Source organism: Cyphomyrmex costatus, unplaced genomic scaffold (assembly GCF_001594065.2).
Source record: "Cyphomyrmex costatus isolate MS0001 unplaced genomic scaffold, Ccosl1.0 scaffold361, whole genome shotgun sequence".
Lineage (NCBI taxonomy): Eukaryota > Metazoa > Arthropoda > Insecta > Hymenoptera > Formicidae > Cyphomyrmex > Cyphomyrmex costatus.
In genome coordinates, this window is record NW_017277786.1 from 94779 (window position 1) to 117462 (window position 22684).

The window sequence follows — 22684 nt, forward strand, 5'->3', positions numbered from 1 at the left end:
CACTGAATTTTGCAAGCGATGCTGACGCCGTCTGACGGCATTTTCACTGAACCTCGGAATTTTTAAGTGAATACTGGCGTCGTCTTGCGACAAATTCGAGAACAATAGTAGACGGTTGTGTAGTTTTTTTTGTAGAAAATAATAGACCTGACAACCGTTTGCTTTTTTATTTTGAGATATTATAAAAAAACCATCAACCCTGAGCAAATTTATTTCTTACAAAAAAATTAAACCCCGAAGATGCGGAGGTAATTGCAGAACACTGACATTATCGACAATTGATATAATCAAATTCGGTCGATAATAGTAAAATGATATAATTTTAAATAAAAATATTATTGAATTTTAAATATATGTACGTGTCTATAAAACTAATTAATAAAATTAATAAATATTCGCGGTTTCTTTTAAATTTCAACAAAGATGCAAACTTCAATAAAAATGTTGATCTTTATAATCTGATCGGTGCGTCGACGGTGATCAATTGCAATGTGACTGCCTGACTAAAGTCCTATAATCATTATAGGTCTTTATGCCTGACAAATCTCAGGTCTCCCGCGTAGGTTAAGTTTAATGAAAATATACGAACAATCGCATATCGTTGCTTCAAATATTATTGAATTATTTATGTAAATTTGATGGCTTTTTCACAACCGAACGCAAGAGGTAATTCTAAATTAAATACTTTATATTTGACATTTTTCATATTTCTCACTTTATGCTTTTATTTATAGAATTGCAAAATAGAAAGATTTTAGAGGAGCTGCAGCTGAAGAAACAGATGCTTCTGAAACAAGGAGTTGCACCAACCTTAAACACGTTGGGAGTCTCGTCGACTGGCTCTGTATCAAATATAGTAAATATTCTTTAGCATTAATAATTAAAAAAAATGTTCCTTCGTTTTTTATTTTTTTTTTCTTTAGCTAAATTCCCTATATCATTTTTTGTTTTTATCATGGAGATAAAAAAAAGAATCACTGTAAGTTTAGCTATAAAGAACAGGCCTTTGGATGTACATAATTTTTTTTATAGGCTGCAACACAATCTAATGATGGAGTAGCAATGAGTGCGTCAGCAAGAGCAGCATTGCATAATGCACACGCAGCTTCGTTTGGTTATTTTGTTACACAGGACTCTTCCTTTGGGAATCTAATATTACCGGTTCTCCCTAGGTTTGATAATAAATGAGTCACCTCTTCTGAATGTATGAATGTGTATAGACAAATAATACTAAAGACTATATGCCAACAATATTAATGAGAAACTTATATATCAAGGAATTAGAATATCTTTTTGTATAAATATTTGTTGTAACAAGGAGTCACAGTCGTGGAAAAATCACAATCTTTAATTAGATGATGGCTCGACTTCGACTTTGTCAATTAGAGGAATATTTACAGCAACTGGATGTGTTCGAAAATCCAAAAGTCACACTCGAGCAGTATGCCACTAGTGCGCATATCGCTTCACATTTGTTGTACACCGCACAAACGCAGTTTGATGACATAGAAGGTAAAAACGTGGCTGATCTAGGTTCCGGATGTGGTATATTGTCGTTAGGTGCCAAGATGCTTGGTGCTGAATATGTAGTTGGATTTGAAATAGATTCTGAGGCCGTTGACATACAATACAAAAATTGCAGTGACATAGAACTCTTTGTCGAAGTTATACAGTGTGATGTACTGCAATATTTACCAGGTATGTATATGTATGCATGTATAGTCAAAGTATTAACTTTAGTAAATATACACATTGACAACAAGCTACAATAAGTATATACATTTACTAAAATTAACACTTTGTGACATAATATAAATATCTTTTATTTATTACAAATATACAAATACACAATATGTATTATTTCATGTTACAGGAAAATTTGAAAAATACTTTGATACTGTTATAATGAATCCACCTTTTGGCACTAAAAACAATCCCGGTATTGACATGAAATTCCTGGAAATGGCAATCAGACTTTCGTCCAATGTGGTTTACTCACTACACAAAAGCAGCACACGAGATTATGTTCTATCGAAAGCGACGCAACTCGGCGCGAGAGGGACAGTGATAGCCGAACTCAGATACGATCTACCGAGGGCTTACAAATTCCATAAAAAAGCGTCCGTTGATATTCAGGTGGATTTTATACGATTTGAATTAAAGCGTTAATTCGTTTCTTTTTTTTAAACACGCCTGCTTAATTTATTCAAACTTGATGCCCTGAGCCAGAGGTAGCTCGTTTCCGTAATTGATTGTAACAGTGGCACGTCGCATGTAATATTTCCACGCATCGCTTCCGCTCTCGCGGCCTCCGCCCGTGGCCTTTTCACCACCGAACGCGCCGCCTATCTCGGCACCGCTGGTACCGATGTTGACATTGACTATTCCGCAATCTGATCCATGAGGGCCAATCCACTGTATGACAAATGGAATTCGATAAGTAATATATTCGATTACGCTGTGTAAATTAACTTACACAAGGTATTATAACGCATTTGTCATGTTAGTTTTTACACATTCACCTGAAATACGTTCCCAATACTTTTAGTAAAGAGACTACTGCTCAATCCTTGCTCAACGCCATTGTTAAAATCGATAGCCTCCTCCAGAGAGTTTACTTCTAAGATGTAAACGATTGGAGCGAAAGTTTCCTGCTGCACTATCTCAGCTCCGACTGGTAAACCCGAGATGATCGTTGGCTCCACATAGAAACCGGGTCGCTGTATTTGTTTACCACCGAATTCTATCGTGCCACCGGCTTCTACAGCTTTCTGAATTGCTGCCTGCAGTGAAGAGTATTGTGTGTGAATTAGTCGAAAAGATTCTTTCTTCCATACATACTAAAAGGAAAGGATAAATTTTCGTTCTATTTTATTTAAAAGATAATTGATGCACATACTTTATATGCGTCAACTGCTGGCTGATTGTGCAACGGTCCGTATAGCACACCATCATCTAATGGATCTCCGACTCGTTCTATTATGCTTTTGTATGCCGTTTTTAATTTCCCTAAAAATTTCTGTGCAATGATAACTAAACATTTTTTTCATCTGTATTTACACCTACCTAGAAATTCGTCCTTTATCTTCTTATGCAATATTAATCTTCTGGTGGTCGTACATCTTTGTCCAGCTGTTCCAACGCATGAAAAGACCGCTGCTCTCACTGCCATTTCTAAATCGGCATCCTGTGCGACTGTCAACAATTAAAGGAGAAACGATTACAAATACGTTATCCATGGTATAGGCAACGTTATGCGGAATTGAAGGAGTCAATCAATTAATATTTTAAGAAGACACGTACCAATTAATGCGTTGTTACCACCAAGCTCCAGCAGAGATCTTCCAAATCTTTGCTGAATCTTGAGAGCGACTTGTCTTCCTACGTTTGTGCTTCCAGTGAACGAAACGAGAGGTACCCTAATGACAATTGTTATTAGTCTGTTCACTATGATATACATAATAATATAGTGAATCTAGATCGGAACTGACCGTTTGTCGTTCACCAGAGTCTCTCCGACATCTGGTCCACCCGTAATCAAAGATGCAACGGAACCTGGGATACCATTACGCTCCAAGACGCTTGCGATTATCTTTGTCGTTGCGATGGCTATCAAAGGTGTGCTCGATGCTTCTTTCCAGACGACGGTGTTACCACAGACCATAGCAATAGCGCTGTTCCAGCCGTATACCTTAAAAGGCAATAAATTAGTAAATTGTGAGCCTTAAGTAGCATGATCACTAGAATCTCTGGGAATTATATTTACTGCTATAGGAAAATTAAATGCGGAGATAACGCCGATTACGCCCAAAGGATTCCACTTCTCCAATAGTGCATGGTTCTTTCTCTCCGACGGGAATATGCTGCCAGATAATGTTCGTGACAAACCGACCGCATAATCGCATATGTCGATAAATTCCTGAACCTCGCCTATGCCTTCCGGCAATATCTTACCTACGATATCATGTATTTTGCGTTAATTACAAACAAATCTATGCAGCATAGATATTTCGATTTATAGTTCAGGAAAATTAGATGAAAATGTGACAAATCTGCGGAAAAATTAGTAGCTGAATTTTTGCATGGACCTTTATTTCGTCTTTCTAAATAATGTCCCAAAAATCTCCATCGATGTGACCCTTGCTTAAAATTTTATGGAGGATCAAAGGTAAAAATCAATGGATATCTCGAAATCTATTGGTTCTACAGTAAATAATAATTATTATGATATTTGTAGATCAGGAAATTCTCTACAAAAAAGATCCTATAAGTTTTTTTCGTAGAAAATAGATTGAATAATGAAAAAGACGAACGTCTTAGAATTTTAGAAGCAGCTGCAGCAATTATTTGCAAGGATATTCGATGGCCATTAATAATGATTATTATTCTCCTACGAATTAAATGTTTGATGACATCAACGATGAGATTCCTGAAAGCTTAATTTATTTATTGAAAACAATATTAAAAAATAAAAAAATAAATTGGAACAACTTAAATTAAAATGCGCTGTATTGCTTTAAACCATGCTATTATGACAGTAATCCAGTCCGTCCGATCGAAGAAACTGATTTAGAAACTACAGCGATTGATTCAATATTTAACTTTGAAGAAGATAAAGAAGAAGAAAAAATTAATTTATTTTTTATTTTTTCTTAAAAAAAATATTGTGAATTAGGCCTACAGAGGAAACTATATTAAAAAAAAAAACGTGCCTAGTTCTCTATCTCTGAGGTGGTACGAAAAGGAGCGCATTACCTCTCAGGAGTATGACTCTTCAAACTTCGAAGCCGTAACACATAAAAATGGTTGTTCCTATGAAAAAAATGTATAGGACATTTTTTGTAGAGAATTTCTTGATCTACAAATATCATAATAACTATTTTCGCCGTAAAACTAATAGATTTCGAAATATTCGCGTAAAACTTTTTTTTTAACCTTTGACCTTTTACAAAATTTTAAGCAGGGGTCACATCGATAGAAACTTTTGAGACATTTTTTAGTACGACGAAATAAAAGTCCATGCAAAATTTAGCTAGCTGCTAACTTTTCCGCAGAAAAACTCTAATTTTCCTGGACTATTACTAGAATTACAGGCTGTTACAGCAAGTAAAATTTTAATAACAAGAATAATCAGGCTAATGAGAAAATTTTAATCCTCACTGAAACGGTAAGTTACCCATTTCTAAGGATACCAAGCGTCCCAACGGCTCCAAATGTCTTCTGAGCTCGTCTCCAATTTCCCGTATGATATCTCCCCTGGCTGGCATCGGTATGGATGCCCATTGTGGCCATGCTTTACGTGCTTCTGTTATAGCATTGCTTGCTTCTTGCGGTGTGGACTCGCGAACTTTTGCTATAACTTTGCCGGTCGCCGGCGATATTGATTCTACCAACTATATTTCGATATTAATTTAATTATTTGTATTTATTTATTTTGTTATATATCACTTAATGTTTCTTTATGCTATAAGGTAATTTATTTGAGATTCTCTTTGGTTTCCATAATGTAATCAACTCTTATCTCGACAAAATTAACTATCTAAGACGAGATTAATATGTCACATACCTTTCCAGATCCACCCCATCTCCCGTCATAAAGACCGGGATTTTCGACATTGATACCTAATTGTTTTAAAAATCCATATTTCGGATCGGTTACTAAGTATCTCGTCATCTGGAATTGGGAAGTATAACAACCACCTTTTCTTAGCAATAAACGTGACATTGTCAGTCACTTGTTACTTGACTAACCAAGCGCGAAGTCAATAAATTGCTTGGGTTATCAGAATGTTTCTGTTTATCGAGAGAGAGAGAGGGAGGCGAGAAAGGTGATAAGAATATAAAAATATTGTAGCGCTGTATCTAAACGCAGCTGTTATGATACAAATAAGATGTACTATTAAGAACTTGAATTTTCGTGATAAAGCACGTATCATTTTTTAGCTTTTATATGTTTTATTAGAAACAAATATTTCTGTAAAATTTGAAACAGAGTAAATATAAATAGAAAATCTTTCTATTTATAAAAGCAGACGGTTATAGATATATAAAAAAACACGTTTTATTCGCAATAACATTTATAACGTCACAAAAAGATGGTGCGGCAGTGGTATACACAGAATGGTAAATCTTTACAAAAGGTTTGTCGTTTGTCTTTTTTCGTTTCATTACAGTTAAATGTCTCTTGTATCGGTATCTCGAGGCACTCGTAGGAGAAATTCGGTGGAAATGTTGATTTCATTTAAATGCCACTGTAGAAGTCTTTTGAAATAATTTCATTGTGAATATCCTTTCGTGTAGCAATTCGCGCTTTAACTTGATCTACACAGCTGGTAACATCTTAAATCTGAAATAAGTTGGAGTACTGATCTAGTCAAAGTTGGTTGATCCTATAAAAAGAAGATATAAATTATTTATATTCCATTGCACATGTTATGCTTACGAGTATGTTTTTATATCAATAGACTAAGGATAACATACCGTGGATTTATCAAAGTTTTCCAACAAGGTGGCTCTCTGCATATCGTCTACGCCTTCACAAGTTGCCAAGAACGTTGGCAAAAAATGGCCAAAGAACCATCCTATGTTAACAGATGCTAGACTGTGAATAGCCGCAGCTATTTCGTCTGCTAACAGATTGTGGGATCTGTAAATTAAACAAGACATAAGTGAACATATTAATATATCAGAGTAAAAATAACATATCGATACCCACTGTTGAAATAAAACTGTGAATAACGCCATCAAAAATCTTTGGAGAAGATGAACCTTGAATACAGCCCGTTGATAAAGTCGCCATCTGATATTTAATTGTTCGAGGCTCTGTAAGCTCTGTCGGAATATATTAACGTCTGATTGAAGTAGAGCTTGACCAAAAGCCTCCAAAATTGCTACCAATTCTTCTTTGTGTTCAACAGGTTCATCTTCTTCAGGATGTCCAAGAGTTCGCAATACCGAGGTATTATAGAAATACTGCCACCGGTGCATAAGAATACTAAAAAGTAATGCACAAAACTTGTGATCTTTAAATAAAAATAGGATAGTGTACTACCAATATATTACCTGTGAAAGAGTTTCAATAAAACTAACGTCGTATCCGGATGAGCACTTAGATTGTTTCCAACAGCAGGCCATACTTGACCTAAACATAGATTTGTCACCGAAGGAACAAATGCTTTAAATGCATTACTGGGTGCTGATACGACGAGTATTAAAATTTCGAGTAATTGGTCCAATGCAGGACCAGCAGAAATATTTTCCCTATGAATGAGACAATTGATATTTTTGTTAAAATCGTGACATTTCAATCCTTAGAAAATAATTATTTTGTGTTTAAGATTATATAACAAACTATACAAATTTTCTAATTATTGCTAGTAAAAATTTTATTTTCATCCTAATCTTGAAAAAAATTCATTAATGAAAATAAAATAAATTTACATGAAAAGTATTTAGTAAAATAAAACTAACGAACATATATTTTTGTTACTTGAATAATGAATCTAATATTATCGTTAACGGTTGAGCTGGATCTTAGATACTATTATAATTCCGTGTGAATTTATGTATTACGTATGTAGTCTTTTAAACCGCGAGCTGAACAATTTTTCGGTTTTGAAACGCCACTCTATGAAACTACTGCAATAATATCACGAGTTAAATTAAGTAGCAATTTAACAATTTTGATGCTCATAGTATCTTGGATCTTAATAACGTTGAATGACATATTAAAATCTATGACTAACATATTAAAAATCTGTAAATAATTAATTTATATTGCGAAAAATATTACCTCGGTCGAGAGTCAAACCCGAATCTCTTACATTCCGTGCGAACGTTCTACCAGTTAGATTATCGAGGCCTTATTCTCGCACGGAATGTAAGAAATTCGGGTTCGACTTTCGACCGAGGTAATAATTTTCGCAATATAAATTAATTATTTACAGATTTTTAATATGTTAATCATAGATTTTAATATGTCATTCAACGTTATTAAAATCCAAGATGCTATGAGCATCAAAATTGTTAAATTGCTACATAATTTAACTCGTAATATTATTGCGATAGTTTCGTAGAGTGGTGTTTCAAGACCGAAAAATTGTTCGACGCGCGGTTTAAAAGACTACATATGTAATACATCAATTCAAACGGAATTATAATAGCACCTAGATCCAACTCGACCGTTAAAGGCAATTTTTTATTGGTTGTGTTTCTCACATATACGGTCCTATAAGATTTAATATTTAAATATTGAATTTATAATATTATTATTTTAAGAATTTTTAATAATTCTTTGCTCTTTCATATATCATATTTTATACAAACCTGGTATAAAGTTGTAGCATGCCTTGAACCGCGTTTTGCATAAATTCAGGACCTAATTGTTGTTGTAATACTAAAAATGCCGAGTGTAAAAAGCCAAGTAATAATTCACATATACTCTGACATCTTATTACATAAGACAATAATTCTAATGTCCTGTTTATGATTGATTCTAGACATGAGTGCAACATCTTTTTTATAGTCGTTGACGATGACGTACAATCTTCTAATAGTTGAGTCAGTGGCATTATTGTAATCGAAATTGTTGATTCAGAAGGCACTGGTTGTCCTTGCATACCCAAAGGCGCTGATAGAGCTAATATCATAGTACCTAAGTACAAAAAATTTATACTATATATGTTTGTTAAAGAAAAAGATGATTAAACAGTTGCAAAGGTTTATGAAATAATAACTTACCCAACAACCTTTGCCTTGTTGCTGCATCACCAGGTGGTAATATAATCCCATTTATTAATGCCCTACGTAAAACTTTAATCGTATCTGATTTCAAGTATGGATACGTGCCCATAGAAATTAGATTCCGGAAAGTTGGTTGGTCCCATAATATGGGCTTTAAAATGGCGGTGATACTTTGAAAAAGATGAATGGCAGAGTGAATGAGATTTGCAGGAGGTGAATGATCACAGGACGCAGTGTACGTCGTTGCCCAAATACACGAATCGATGCAACGCTGACAGAGTGTTTCCTTAGCCTTCTCTGGTCTTCTGGCCATCCAGTGACACCATGCTTGAAGAGAAGCCAAAAGCTGTGAATGTCTAATAGCGCAAATCAATACATAACAAGTATTTACATCGTCGTTATGGCATATTATTGATTGTTTATATAAAAACATATAAAAGATAGAGCTAAGAACTTACACTTCTATAAGATCTATTACGATAGCAGCTGGTTGGATCGCCGCTTTATACAGCTGATTATCTCTTGCAAACATACACGCCTCCAGAGTTTGTGACACAACTTCCTCTGCTAAGCTTTGATCGATATTTGTTTGATCTCCTATTGACACAGATAAAAATATTTTTTGTAAAATCAAAAACTGATAATCATTCAATTGCTTACCGATGAAAAGAGAATATAGCCTAGTTAAAGCTTGTGTAGTCGATGCTAGATCTCTCAGATGTGCATGCACATTTGATGCCTCTGTATCATTTAATAAAATAACTTGGCCATTAGCAACTGCCGCGCCTAATTCACCAAAAATCATTAATCCTTCTCTCCACGAACGGTACTAAAAAATATTCAATATCACGAATATTTTCATAATAAAGACATAGATATATTTTACCAATTAAAAATTACCAATAGCGTAAATATCGGGATAGGTGAAATGTCAGCAATCTTTGCCAAACATTCTATATTGCATCTTAGGAAGTGTTGCCACTCCGTTTCTTCCTGAAAAAAGACCATGAAATTTTCTACGGATATAAATAATATAGACATAATTATGTGAATATTTATATATTATATATACAAATATCAATAATTATATTTATAATACAGGCATAATTATTGATTTACGTAAGAGTTTATATAATACTTGTAATTAAGCTTACATTTTCATCTAGACTTTCCGTGTCAAGATCTCTCAATACTCGAGCATTCAGTTTAAAACTCATTTTTTGTAAGATCCGTTCTGCAAGAGCTAAGGCGACGGCAGAGTATCGTGACTGAGTGCTTTCCAAAAGAGTTGTCCAAACATCTAGACAACGCAAATATCCATTTACAGTAGAAGCTTGCTGGAATGTATGATGGCACAGTACTTCCAATAATGTATTTACTGGAAACTTTGAACTCGACTCCATCCTTTTCATGTGATTTGTTATAAACAATTGTAAAAATTCTGTCATTTTTTCCATGTAGCTAAAAGAATGAATTTTATTTTGCATATTGAGAATCTGTCAAGATTTTTTGAAAATATTTGATGCATACCTCTCCTCTATCGAATCTAAACGTTCCATTAACTGGAATAAACCAACACCATTCTGAAATATCTCTAATAACAATGTGTCAGTTGCGTCGGGCGAACAGAGTGGTCTATATAAAAGCTCATTGATTGTAGTTAAAGCTTGAACGGCCATCTCAATTTGTTTGCTATTCTGTGAAAACATTGACAAATGCGTAGTTCATCTCAATTTACTACCGTATATTCTTCCGTGGAAGTAAAATCTTACCATTGCATCGTGGTACTTGGCACATGAAAAAATGGCATCTAATAAGTTAGTAGAAATACAGCCTGATACGTCTATCCAACTAAACAGATGCGCTAGAACTTCAAGAGTAGCTGTGCAAACCTCACTGGTACCTATTGCTAATCCCTCGACATCAAGCACTGCGCGTACAGGTGCAAGACTTTGTCCACTGGTAGGTGATGGAGGTGGTGTCACTGTTCCAGAACGACTTTGCAATTTTGTAGTTTCTTTCAAAAGAACTGTTAGAAGTAACAGAATGAAAATTACTAAATTATTCATAATACATTCGTAAGGTATTCTCAACTTTGGTAATATAATAAGAAGAAAGGAAGCACGAAGCAAAGCCATTAACGGTTAAAGCTACATCGCAATGCTTATTATAATGTGTGAATTTATATACTGCGTATGTAGTTCACTCAATCGCGTGCCGAAAATTTTTTCAGACTTAAAACGCAACTCTAAACGACTACCGCGGTAATATCATTTTAGTTAAATTAATAAGCAATCTAACAATTTAGGCTTTTCTTCGTGCTTCCTTTCTTCTTATTATTATTTATCAATTATATGGTCGTAAAAAGATTCTTATATTTCTTTAAATACACGTCGCCAAAATAGACGTTATTACTAGTTTAGATAAATGATTGCGAAGAATATTATTACGTCGACTCGCCATCAAAGGTCTATGGATATTCGCAAAGTTTCTCGCAAATGCTGAAATACGCGTATATCTCTTTATATAGAATCTCGATTTAACAACTTACACAGGCGTCTAAGGTAAGCTCCCACTGCATTACCTTACTGATGAGTCCAGTAGTGGAAGCCGGGACGAAACGCCAACTTGTGATATTCTTCGCAATCTTATTTTTCACAAGATAGACTGCTTTAATATTCGTTAACATTTTAATATATGTCTTTCAACATATTATTAAGTTCCAATAAGATGCTATAAGCATCTAAAATTGTTAGATTGCTTGTCAATTTAATTAAAGTGATATTACCGCGGTAGTCGTTTAGAGTTGCGTTGTAAGTCTGAAAAAATTTTCGGCACGCGATAGAGTGAACTACATACGCAGTATATATAAATTCACACATTATAATAAGCATTGTGATCTAGCTTTGACCGTTAATGGCTTTGCTTCGTGCTTCCTTTCTTCTTATTATTGTTTATCAATTATACGGTCGTAAAAAGATTCTTATATTTGTTTGATAATATACCTGTAAGTGTATCCAAAGTTAGAGGCACTTGTGCACTTAATAGTCTGAACAGTTCGCTTTTTCTGTGCATTGGTAAATCCTCCCTTGGTGTGGCCAGTTCTTCTGAAGCTGTTCTCAAATATACGAGTCCCAACAGTCTTGTGTGTTTATGGCTTAGCAGCTGTTTCATAGAAAGCAGAGTAGTATATAGTCAAATTCATATTATATATCTCAAAATATATAGAAAGATATTCTCTATTTACAAACCTGTAAAATATTAGAGTAAAAATCTGGATAGAAATGCGGCCAGTCATGTCTTGCTATGTCCACTACCAATTTCACTACTTTATTTCTCACGAAAGATGCAACATCTCTTTCCAATGATAGTGTATACAAAGTGGATCTTGTAAGAGCTCTATCTTCCCAGGGAAGAATGGGCCATCGTCTGCTGATAGTCGTCTGTCAAATAATTAAATCTGAGAAGTATCACATTGTCGAAAAGAGTAATATTGATGCTTTCTAATAAGATATATAGTACAATACTATATAATATAATGCAATAATATATAGATCATTTCATATTTGTTTAATATTAGTAAATAACAAGGATATAATGATTCACTTATGTTATACTGAATGCTTCCCATTAAGTCACACAAGTAGATACAAATGTTGTTCTATCATTATTACTCTCTGAGAGTCAAGAAAGATAAAATGACATTTGTATTGACTTGTGTTACTAAATACAAAGTATTTAAAGAATAATACCTGAGTTGACTTATGTCACTAAATAAAAATCATATACCGTATAATCTGTATCTTGCTATAAAACATCTTATGTTTTTATTTGCAAAATAGCTCATGTAATTACCTCCAAAGTAGACAGAGCGAACATGCTGACATAGTGGTTGTTCGTGGAGGACAAGAAATGTAAGCAGGGTTTCCAGGAATCGATCTGTCCGGCGAACTCCTGGAAGCTGCGCTCGATCGTGCGTTTCCTCTCGTTCGTCGTCTCCGGGCAGAAGAACTCCGTCATGAGCTGTTCCAGATTCTGCAATGCAGCCGCATCGTCGTCCTGGAAATGTTCGCGCACTTTTCGCAAATTTCTCCTTCACTTTTCTCATGCGTTTGACAAGCACCGCGCGATATCCCGATAAAATAAGACACGGGCGTGCCATTTTTTTTTATCGCGGATACAGCGAGATCGCTCGAATCTCTTTATGTACCATGGTAGCCTCTGTGGGAGGTGTTGCAATGTGCACAAAAATGCAGTGTAAATATATTGATAAATATATAAAACGAGGGAGGTTAGATCTTCACTTGTTAGACGTCATTTTTCGATCATTAGTCCAGCGTCCAGACGTCCGGAGCCCCTGGAGTCCTGGACCTTCTGGACGGCTTCGACGGTGTCCTGTGCGCAGTCGCGTGCGCAGTAAGTTCGTACTTCGCACGAGGATGATATCAATCAGCGGATATTTGCGCAACCGAAACCTAAATCACCTGACTGGGGCATCCCTTAAAAGATACTCCAATATATATATACTGACATGACATGCTCCTGCATATAATGATATTATATTTCTATTATCGATTAATTTAGATGATCTTAAAATATGTTTACATGATTCCACTATATTATGATGTCATACAGTTGTATTATCGTCAGCTTTCGATGATATTCCTTAAAATTATAGTTATAAAACATCGAAATCGTATAAGACATTAAATTGTTTTGTAACACATTGACTTGCAGTTAATTGTTGCAAAAAACTGTATTTTTATAACAAAAATAAAGTTGAAGGGCCCAGAGCGAGTTATGTAACAAAGAGGTTTAAATATGTTTAAACCTTTATGTTTTTTTATTATATAATAAAGACGGTTACATATTATTTACATACGTCTCAACGTCGATTGAGTCATTTTCAATATTACATCAATTATTAAAATTGTATTTCGTAACGGAAACATTATTAGAAAGTATAATCTCTTTTGATAATCTTCGCGTGTCCTATACTGATATTATCTGAAATAAAACAAGCACCCCAGCAATTATTGATTCAAAAATTAGTGGTTGTTAAAAATTGAAATAATCAAACTTGTCATTGAGTTACTCATTGATAAAAATTCTTATTCTAAAAAATGCTGAAAGTCAATTAATGAAAATGAGCGCCAACTTATGGTAACACACAATGTAATAACGTTACATTAACGTAACAACGTTAATATCTTAGATTGGAGTAAGTTTGCAGATAATGTGTTCGAGACACAGTGATTTCGACGACGTTCTATGACATAATGTATTTTTATAATATTTCACGTTAATTTGTCATACAAGGTAAGATATATATTAAAAACAGAATTATACTTAAAATACTTCTGTGTTCGAATAAATAGAAAGTTATATAGACTTTAAATGAGGTGCATGTGAAACGAGTTTAAACGATGAACATGTCACGCTAATGTAATTTTATATTTATTTATATTAATTAATTTTGTCTTTCTTTTTTGTTTGAAATTATTTGAATTAATATCTTTCATGTATTTATTATTTTCAAATCCAGTGAAGGATTTGAGATTTATTGTTCCCTAAATGAGATTATTCATATTCCGATTGTTTAAGTAAGTACACCTATTTTTAATAATGATTATTTTTTGTTGTAAAAACTTCCTTTTATGCAAAAATCGATATTGAATCATAATAATTTTCTGTTCTACATTACATATATTTTTCTTTTTAATAAAAAATGCTTTTGTTTAGATATCTTAAATGGGAATAATAGGTATAGACAAATTGTTATTATATGCCGGCCTATTATTTACCACTCTGTGGATTTTTGTGAAAAATTAGGAAATGGATCGATCACGATGGTTGCTTACATATTAGAAAATATATTACCAATGTAGGTGTTTCTTAAGTATACTAATATTTAATCAAGAAATCAATAGTTTTAATTACATTCGTATTATGCAAAGGCTGATCTTTATAAAAATTATATAATTTTTAATCCAGACTTAATAAAAATATTAATTAATATATAATAATAATTTATTTAAAAAATAAGTGATAAAGACACACTTAATTATTTTTATAAATTTATTTATTGGGATTATATATATTTAATTCAATTTTGCCATAGTCGCAAAACTTTGTCCTTTCCACCTGAAGCGACTCGTAGACCATCGGGTGACCAGTCGACCGCATAAACTTCATCAGCGTGACCAGGTAAATCTTGGCTTAATTTTTTAGTTTTTAAGCTCCAAACTATAGAAAGATTATGTTACTTTCCAACTATCCTAAAATGATGAGTTTTTATGTGTCTGACAGTGTATTTACCCTTTAAAGTTGAATCCGCACTGCCACTGACAAGCAGACGAGAATCAGCGCTCCAGGCTATCGAATAAACCGCTTGAACGTGACCTCTTAGCGAAGCAATATACGTGCCGGTATTAGATTGCCATAATTTAATGGATTTATCAAAGGATGCAGATGCAATTAGACGACCATCCGGCGAGAATTTAACATCATTGATAAGTTGCTGGTGACCTGTCATTCTTGCTGAAAAATATTGTCGCGATATATTTCTCACAGTTGATTGATTTAATTGTATGTTAAAATCATGCAATGTACCGATAGGTTTCTTTTCTTTTTCTGGCTTCCATAAAAACAATGTAAAATCATCGGATCCAGACACAAGTCTCTCTTCACCTATAGTTTCATACTGCTTTTTTGCAAATTCTAATGAGCTGTCTGTTTTGTTTGCAGTCAATTCCAGTTGAAAAGGGCCGGTCCTAAGCACATAATCAACGTTTAAGGCCAAAGTGTTTACCCAATGTGCGTGGCCTTCTAAGGTTCTACACAATACACCCTGAAATTGACTTGATCAATTGAAAATATAATTGGTTGTTAATAATTTTAAATACTTGATACATACGTCCTCTGCTCTCCACACTTTAATAGTCCTGTCTTGAGAAGCAGAATAAATAAGACCACTTCCACCCCACTTAACGCAAGTCACACTTTTCGTGTGTCCAGACAAAACTCGACAGGTTTGTGCTCGTTTTGTGTCCCAAATTCGTATGTCGCAGTCTTTAGATGAACTTGCTAAATATGTACACTCTGGATTTTTATGGTAAGGTTCCCAACATAAAGACGTCACCCACATTCTATGTCCTGTCATGGCTTTTCCTATAAGACAAACGTAGAAGGGAGTTCACACCTGCTAGAGAAGTAAGACAGTGCTAAATGAATATACTTTTTATATCTCTACCCATTTGTTTGCCAGTGTTAGGATTCCATAAATAAATCAAGCCATTTTTACATGCAGATGCTAGCTTAGTCCCACAGGGTGACCAGGAAATGCACAAAACCCAGTGTCTATGACCTTCGTATGTATACTCTGGCGTTTGTGTATAGATATCCCACAATCTAACTGTTGTGTCACCAGAACCACTGGCTAGATGTTTACCATCTGGTGAAAACGCAACGGATATAACAGCTTCCTTGTGACCTGTATAAGCAGAATATGTTCATGAAATATTTGTTTTATTGAATATGAAATACTATGTGGAATTGTTGGTGACCTTCTAAAGATCCGGTGCATCTTGTGACAGCTCTGACTTTAAATACTGCTTGTGGCTGATATATAATCTCCACAACATCTTCACTGATACTGAAATCTTTGTCAATATACTTCTCTAATACGTCTGTGACTTCTACGTTATTCACGTAAAATGCCAGAGGCAACGGCTCCTCTTGCTGCAGCAGAGCATTGCAAATTGCTTGCAGTTTATCCACAGTGACATTAACTGGTAGGTCCAACAGACCACCAGGTAGCACTTCACCAGTGTCTGATTTGAAACGAGACAGAATTCTCTTGCCTTCAACCATGCCTTCAACATTCGCCGGAGCGGTGTCAGTCTCGTCGTCAAGCTTCCTTTTATTCATCTTTGTAAAAGCATTTCCAGCACACACGTGCTATGGTTTCAATTTTAGTTCGCTTACACGTGTTAAAATTGGTTAGATGGCAGCAGCGCATTTGACAAATTTAAATGACACCAAATACGAATCCAAGCAAGAATGAGCGCTTTCTTTGAATAAGTTTTCACAATTTCAATAAAAAGATAAAAAGACACAATGGCATCTGTTTCGTTGGAAAATGTTGAGGGCAAGGAACAAGAGGATCCCATTAGATGTATATTCTTTGCCGAATTTCACCATATAGCGGGACCCAAAATTACATGCCAGGTTAGGTTGTACGTTGTGAAGATGCAAATGATTAAATGTTTTGTTTGTACTTATAATTTACGGTAATTACGTTATTTTACAGGTGCCTGATAATTACATATCTAAAGATATTTTCGACAATGTTAGTGTTTATATTATACCAAAGGCACAATTACAAAGAAGCACTATTACAATGTAAGTTTAAGTAAAGCTGCAAAAGAAATATCTGATCAAATATTTTATGTTTTATCTAAGAACTTTCTTTACTTTTAGCACATTGAAGGACTATAAAATCTTAGGCTTTCCTGTGAAGATTGACGATAAAAAATATGCAAGAAATGCATTTTATTTCAACTTATGTTTTGTCTGTGATGCAAACGCTCGCACTGTACATTATGAACCAGTGGTTAAGAAGATGTCGGATTTCTTGGTTAGTTTTTTATGGATTTTTCTATATTTTTTATATATATTCTAAAAGTATAACAATTTATACTATTTATCTAATTTATCTAATTATCATATGAATCTCCAGATGGCTCTGGAAATAGAGAATTGCTTTCTATCTGCATCAGATGATAAGACTAGATTGGCAGAGATGCTCGCACAAGTCATGCAGGATTTGAATCTCCACAAAATGTGTACATTGACTGGTAAATTTCATATATATTTAAAATGTCTTATCGTGATATATCATGTGTGATATTTTATTAGAAGGAACAATGACATCGCATTTGAAAGTTGTGAGATTGGCACCTGAACCAAAACCAGTTCTTGATCATCAAGTACCAATATTTTTGGAAGACAGGGAAACATTTCAAAATGATCAATGGGATTTGACCACACAACAAGTATTGCCTTATATCGACGGCTTTAATCATGTGGCACGCATAGCGGCTGAGGCCGATGTAGAGAATAATTTAGTTAAAAGCTGCGTGCAAAATCTTGTGTACGAGATATTTGATAAGAAATAACATTTTCTTATTGATCATATTATATGAAACATTTTTCTGTTTGCAGATATTATGGAGTTGTAACGTTGATCCCAATATTTCAATATAGTAACGTCTATGCAGTGACTCCAAAATTACGAAAATTGCCAGATGATGTAAAATTACAGGAAAGATGTATAGCATATGCTTCTAAGTTAGGTATGTGATTTTTCGAACGCGTTTTGATTATTATTTTAAAATTACGACAAAAGCTATAAATGGTTTTTGTCTATAGCTAGACAACCTGCATATTTTAGAGATATATACCGCATGTATTCAAGTATGACTTACGGCGTCAGTATGAAAGACTTATGTCAACGTCTCAATCCACAAAACCTCAGGATAAATGAAAGAAGACTGGTACAATTTGGCTTAATTGAAGGGCTTATTAGAAGGGTATACAATGTGAGTAGCTTTCGCAGTGTAGAGTGTGCTACGTATAACGGTATATTAATTCAATCGTCTCTTACAGTATCCTGTACTGCTTCCTGGTGCATCTTGTAGTGAAGAAGCAAAGAACAATCCAATTTACAAGTATTTTACAGGCACATACAGCCTCGATGAAATATGTTGTAGCACAGGCCAGTCTGCCGCGCAAATTGAAGATATTATTGAAAGCGATCCGAACGTTTTAATGATTTGGAAGTGATGTATCTCAAAAAGGACTTAATGAGAGATTGCAAAATTAAATTTTCCATAACTTATACATATTCATGTAAAAAATTTAATGTATATAACATATATAATGTATAAACGTACAAAGAAAAAATTATATTAAAAAGACAAATTCTAATAAAATGCTAGATCTTTTTATGTTATATATAATCTCTTATATATGTGTATAATGAAATCAAAGAAATACATAATTTATCATTTTTTTAATATATTAGATTTAAATTTTATATTTATTTCTCAGCTTGATGAAATAATTCATTGAATAGTTTCAATCATTCGTTTCACTTCATTAATATAAATATCGGGAACTTTGTTTTCTCTCATTTCTTGGCACTTTCGTTCCATCGCATCTTGTAATTTCTTTTTACGCATTGCAGTTTCGGCACGTATTGCCAAGCCTTCTTCGAACATTTTTTGCCGCTCAACAATGCGTTCTCGTTCTTTTTTATTTACCTAGCCAAATTAAATAAGAATAATATAATCGATACTGTGTGTGTGTATATTATACTATATATATATATGTATATATATATATAGTATACATATTGTTGTATATACCAATATATCAACATTTTTTCAGATACGCGAAGACAAATGATACAAACCTGATTTAATATTTCACTGCGATGAATTAGAGCTTGTTGCTGCTTTTGTTCAAGTTCCTTTTTTTCTTTACAAAAAGCTGCTTGTTGTACACGTGCAATCCTTTCAAATTCTCGCCTCTCCCTTTCGATCTCGATGGCTTGCATTATTCGCTTATTATTTATTTGTTCCTCTCTTTCTTTCTGAAGAAATCTTTGAGCTTCCAATTTCTTCAAAGCTTCCTCCTTTTCTTTTCGTCTCCATTCTCGTTCTACCTCCTCCTGAACCCGAGCCGCGTTGATTTCATCAATTTGCGCCTGTAAATTTATCGCCGTAATTTATCCGCAATTAATTAATAACTTATATTCTATTGTTTACTGTTTATTAAATGTTTCTTTGAAACAAATTATGACATATTACGCACTAAAAATAAGCGTCAGAAGGACTTGATCTATTATATATATTCAATGTACGTTTATAATAGTTTTAATTGCAGAAGGAACATTACGGGGTGCGATGTATGTATGTCACTTAATTCCCTGTTCAACAGAAGTAATCACGATAAAAAAAAAAAAGAGTAATTTCGAAAGGAGAACACATTGTAGATAGCGAGGCCTGACGTGGCGCTCATGGATTCATTGACCCTCGACAACAGGTAGTTGAAACACGCGAGGATGTATGTAGGTAATTATAGAAATATATAGAACGATACATGCAACGCAATATGATATATCGCACAAATTATTGTATTTTCATTAGCGGAAAAATTCATAATCTCCTAGAATACATTTTGTAAAATTTATTATATAATATACTGCAGTGTCTGTTATATAATAGATATATACTCATGTCGCGTTCTGAAGTTCAACATATTGTATAATACCTGAAGCTCGTGCACTTGCACCGTTCGCATGGCTACTCGAGCTTTCTCTCGCTCCTTCTTCGATCTTTCTAATCTCTGCTCTTCCGCTTTTTTAGCCTCTCTCTCCTCTTTTAGCCGATGATAGTTTTGTATCCTAAAGAGTTAAATTTTATAAAAATCATTTTTTTTTTTCAGGAAAATACAAAGGAAATGGTTTCAAAGTATTCAATATCATATTTAAAAATTGATACGTGATTTTTAAGAGTCCTGAAAAACACACCTTAGATCTATAATTCTGTTTTCTTCCTCTTCCATTGCCTTAAAGTGTTTCAGTTGTTCATTCCCTTCGGCAAGTTCTTGCCGCACCTTAGCATTTTCAGCCTCCTTGTTGCGTAGCCTCTCGATTTCGTCTTGCTGCCACGAGATGTTATTTAAATTGATGAGCCGGCTTTCCTCTTGCTTTCTTTCAAACTGGAGGATCCGTTGTTCCTCGTTCTCTATGATCTGCTCCTTCAAGATCTTGGCGAATCGTAGCCTCTTGGCCGCCTCCTCTTGTTCCTTTCGCGACTCCTCCTTGATCGCCCATTTTCTCTCTTCCTCCATCATGTCGTTCAACCGTTTCTCCTCCTCGACGAATTCTTGCTCTATCAGTTTCTTTTCCGCGATCTGCAAATGGATAGCTAAATTTATGAAAATTAGACATTACGAAGATGTTATGTCATATATGCGGGATTCTCTGTTATAAAATCGATGGTTTACTTGAGCGTCGCGGATAGCTCGGCATTTGCTTTCCAGGATGAGACGATTGCACTTCTGTATCTCCTCCTCTTGCTCTAAACGCATGTTGCACGCCCGCTCGAGAATGTGCATTGTCCTCCTTCTCGCCTCCTCCTCAATCTCCCTCGTTCTTGGATCCTTCTCACGACCCTTTTTCATGTCCATAATTCGGACTGCCTCTTTCCGTGCCAAGCTCTCTTTTGTCAGTCTCTCCCTTTCCTTCTCCGTAGTTTCCGCGACTGTTTGTCTCTCTTCCTTCGTGATCACGCGGCTGCGTTCCTTTAGGTCTTCGTATTCCTTCCTTGTCATGATCCTCGTCATGATCTTCGGATAGACCATAGGCTCTTTCGAGGGAATCAAGTATTTTCTCGTGCCGCTATTATCCCTTATCTTCCCGAGCTATCAATATTTCACAAAACTGTTTTAATTTACCAGATTAATTTGAAACATTCTTTATTTTATAGCAATTATAGAGGATACTATATCTACAGTTTTTCTTTGAAAATATAGGATGTAAACTGCGTTACCTCTTTTCCTTCATACGCACTACTTCTTTTCAGGTGAATCGGCCTATTTCCGAGTGTACGCTCGCACGCCGACGGTAGATGGATCGTGTATGCATCCGGTGGAAATCTCGAGTCGCCGCGATACTCCAGATTGCTGGATTTCGTCCTCCGTACGACGGTCTTGATCGACATGGTGTACGCGTCAGGATTTACCGGAATACCTTCTTGGAGGAAATGTCACCCAGACAACGGACGCAGAATCTCGTGTGAGGAATCGCGTTCTCTCATTGGGACACTGCGCTATATCGCCTCCTTTTGGAATTTGCCGAGCGGCACTATTGACACCAGCGACAAGAGCCGAGAAAAGGGATCTGGAGTAACCTGATATAGGGACGAAGCGTCGAGCGAACGTCGTTAACTGTTTGCTGACGAGTAACCGTTCCTTTGTTTGTTCGATAGGAGCTGAAATTATGAACGCGCCGCATAGGAATACAGGTGGCCGATTGTGTTACCTATACAGGATCATGTTTCACGCCAGAGAATGACGATAACGAGCCGTAATCTTGCAGATGGAGGTACAGTGAGGACCACTGGAAAGAAAATTTAAAAAATATATCATATGGTACTCACATATGACATTAATGTTGAATCAACGTCTTTTTGAAATGCAACATCGAACATCGTGAAACGTAGACTTTACGTTGAACAAACATTAACATTTCAACGTTACAACGTTTTAGCAACATCTTTTCAATGTTATACTGTATAGACTATTCAGTAATATAATATAGAAATCGATATAAAATTGTCGTCGAAATACACAAAAGTGGTATAACTTTGAACGTATAGTACAATATTCTAAACGAAATAAGATTTGAATTCAATTTTCGGAGTTTAAGTTTGTTTTTATATGTATCCTGTTTGGTCCTCTTTAAAACCCTCGCGCACAATACATGAGATCAAGGTTAACAAACCTTGACCCTTGAATTTGGATTCAAATTTTATACTCGCAGAATTGTAGCATCAGTATATCATGTTCGAAATCGTGTATCACCTTACCCTATATGAATTCTCCCTCGCGATCGCGAGGAATACATAATAAATTGCATGAAGAAGTACATAGCACGTACCGTTATTCTATCTTATAAAATAACAATGATTGCATGAAAGAGAGAAGGAGAGAGAGAGAGAGAAAGAGAGAGAGGCAAACAAAAAAATAAGAAGAAAAAAAAAGGGGGGAAACTCTCCCTCTCTTTTTTTCTTCGTAAGCAAAACGCTCGTGAAATTACACTTATCGATACGTATACACGTATACGCCTATCGCGTGAGCGAAATTAAGCGGA

General features: G+C 34.8%; 6 protein-coding genes across 7 annotated transcripts; 2 read left to right on the plus strand and 4 right to left on the minus strand.

Annotated features, from left to right (window-relative positions):
- The first annotated feature begins 474 nt into the window (after positions 1 to 474).
- Positions 475 to 2192, plus strand: LOC108776535 (methyltransferase-like protein 5). The gene is given in 5 exon segments (XM_018543181.1): positions 475 to 666; positions 735 to 856; positions 1033 to 1188; positions 1356 to 1698; positions 1874 to 2192. Coding segments are annotated over 5 exon segments (945 nt in total). The 5' UTR covers positions 475 to 638; the 3' UTR covers positions 2170 to 2192.
- A 2-nt stretch (positions 2193 to 2194) lies between these two features.
- On the minus strand, positions 2195 to 5902 carry Aldh7A1 (aldehyde dehydrogenase 7 family member A1). The gene is made up of 9 exons (XM_018543180.1): positions 5567 to 5902; positions 5177 to 5393; positions 3767 to 3954; positions 3492 to 3691; positions 3304 to 3419; positions 3067 to 3195; positions 2900 to 3009; positions 2523 to 2783; positions 2195 to 2415 (listed from the first exon to the last, which is right to left on the minus strand). Exons 1-9 carry the CDS (start codon positions 5723 to 5725, stop codon positions 2203 to 2205), a joined length of 1593 nt encoding a protein of 530 aa, XP_018398682.1. The 5' UTR covers positions 5726 to 5902; the 3' UTR covers positions 2195 to 2202.
- A 200-nt stretch (positions 5903 to 6102) lies between these two features.
- Positions 6103 to 13211, minus strand: ebo (exportin ellipsoid body open). Of its 2 annotated transcripts, XM_018543187.1 has the most exons (17): positions 12953 to 13211; positions 12598 to 12801; positions 11994 to 12185; positions 11748 to 11907; positions 10646 to 10771; positions 10515 to 10552; positions 10273 to 10439; positions 9897 to 10203; positions 9643 to 9735; positions 9403 to 9571; positions 9201 to 9339; positions 8740 to 9098; positions 8326 to 8653; positions 7063 to 7260; positions 6716 to 6994; positions 6481 to 6646; positions 6103 to 6389 (listed from the first exon to the last, which is right to left on the minus strand). In XM_018543187.1, exons 1-17 carry the CDS (start codon positions 12953 to 12955, stop codon positions 6312 to 6314), a joined length of 3006 nt encoding a protein of 1001 aa, XP_018398689.1. In that variant the 5' UTR covers positions 12956 to 13211; the 3' UTR covers positions 6103 to 6311. The 2 variants fall into 2 exon arrangements, with proteins under 2 accessions (XP_018398689.1, XP_018398688.1); XM_018543186.1 differs by having other exon boundaries at positions 10515 to 10771.
- A 1625-nt stretch (positions 13212 to 14836) lies between these two features.
- Nle (notchless protein homolog 1) lies at positions 14837 to 16695 on the minus strand. Its single transcript, XM_018543199.1, has 6 exons — positions 16308 to 16695; positions 15995 to 16234; positions 15659 to 15912; positions 15355 to 15592; positions 15061 to 15282; positions 14837 to 14988 (listed from the first exon to the last, which is right to left on the minus strand). The coding sequence occupies exons 1-6, from the start codon at positions 16669 to 16671 to the stop codon at positions 14849 to 14851; spliced, it is 1458 nt and encodes a 485-aa protein (XP_018398701.1). The 5' UTR covers positions 16672 to 16695; the 3' UTR covers positions 14837 to 14848.
- A 77-nt stretch (positions 16696 to 16772) lies between these two features.
- Positions 16773 to 18618, plus strand: Nprl2 (Nitrogen permease regulator-like 2). Its single transcript, XM_018543204.1, has 8 exons — positions 16773 to 16971; positions 17054 to 17145; positions 17224 to 17380; positions 17483 to 17600; positions 17662 to 17896; positions 17968 to 18098; positions 18175 to 18344; positions 18412 to 18618. Exons 1-8 carry the CDS (start codon positions 16861 to 16863, stop codon positions 18586 to 18588), a joined length of 1191 nt encoding a protein of 396 aa, XP_018398706.1. The 5' UTR covers positions 16773 to 16860; the 3' UTR covers positions 18589 to 18618.
- A 251-nt stretch (positions 18619 to 18869) lies between these two features.
- Positions 18870 to 21561, minus strand: LOC108776540 (cilia- and flagella-associated protein 45). The gene is made up of 6 exons (XM_018543190.1): positions 21363 to 21561; positions 20818 to 21234; positions 20339 to 20724; positions 20080 to 20212; positions 19220 to 19513; positions 18870 to 19067 (listed from the first exon to the last, which is right to left on the minus strand). Exons 1-6 carry the CDS (start codon positions 21531 to 21533, stop codon positions 18870 to 18872), a joined length of 1599 nt encoding a protein of 532 aa, XP_018398692.1. The 5' UTR covers positions 21534 to 21561.
- Positions 21562 to 22684: the final 1123 nt, after the last annotated feature.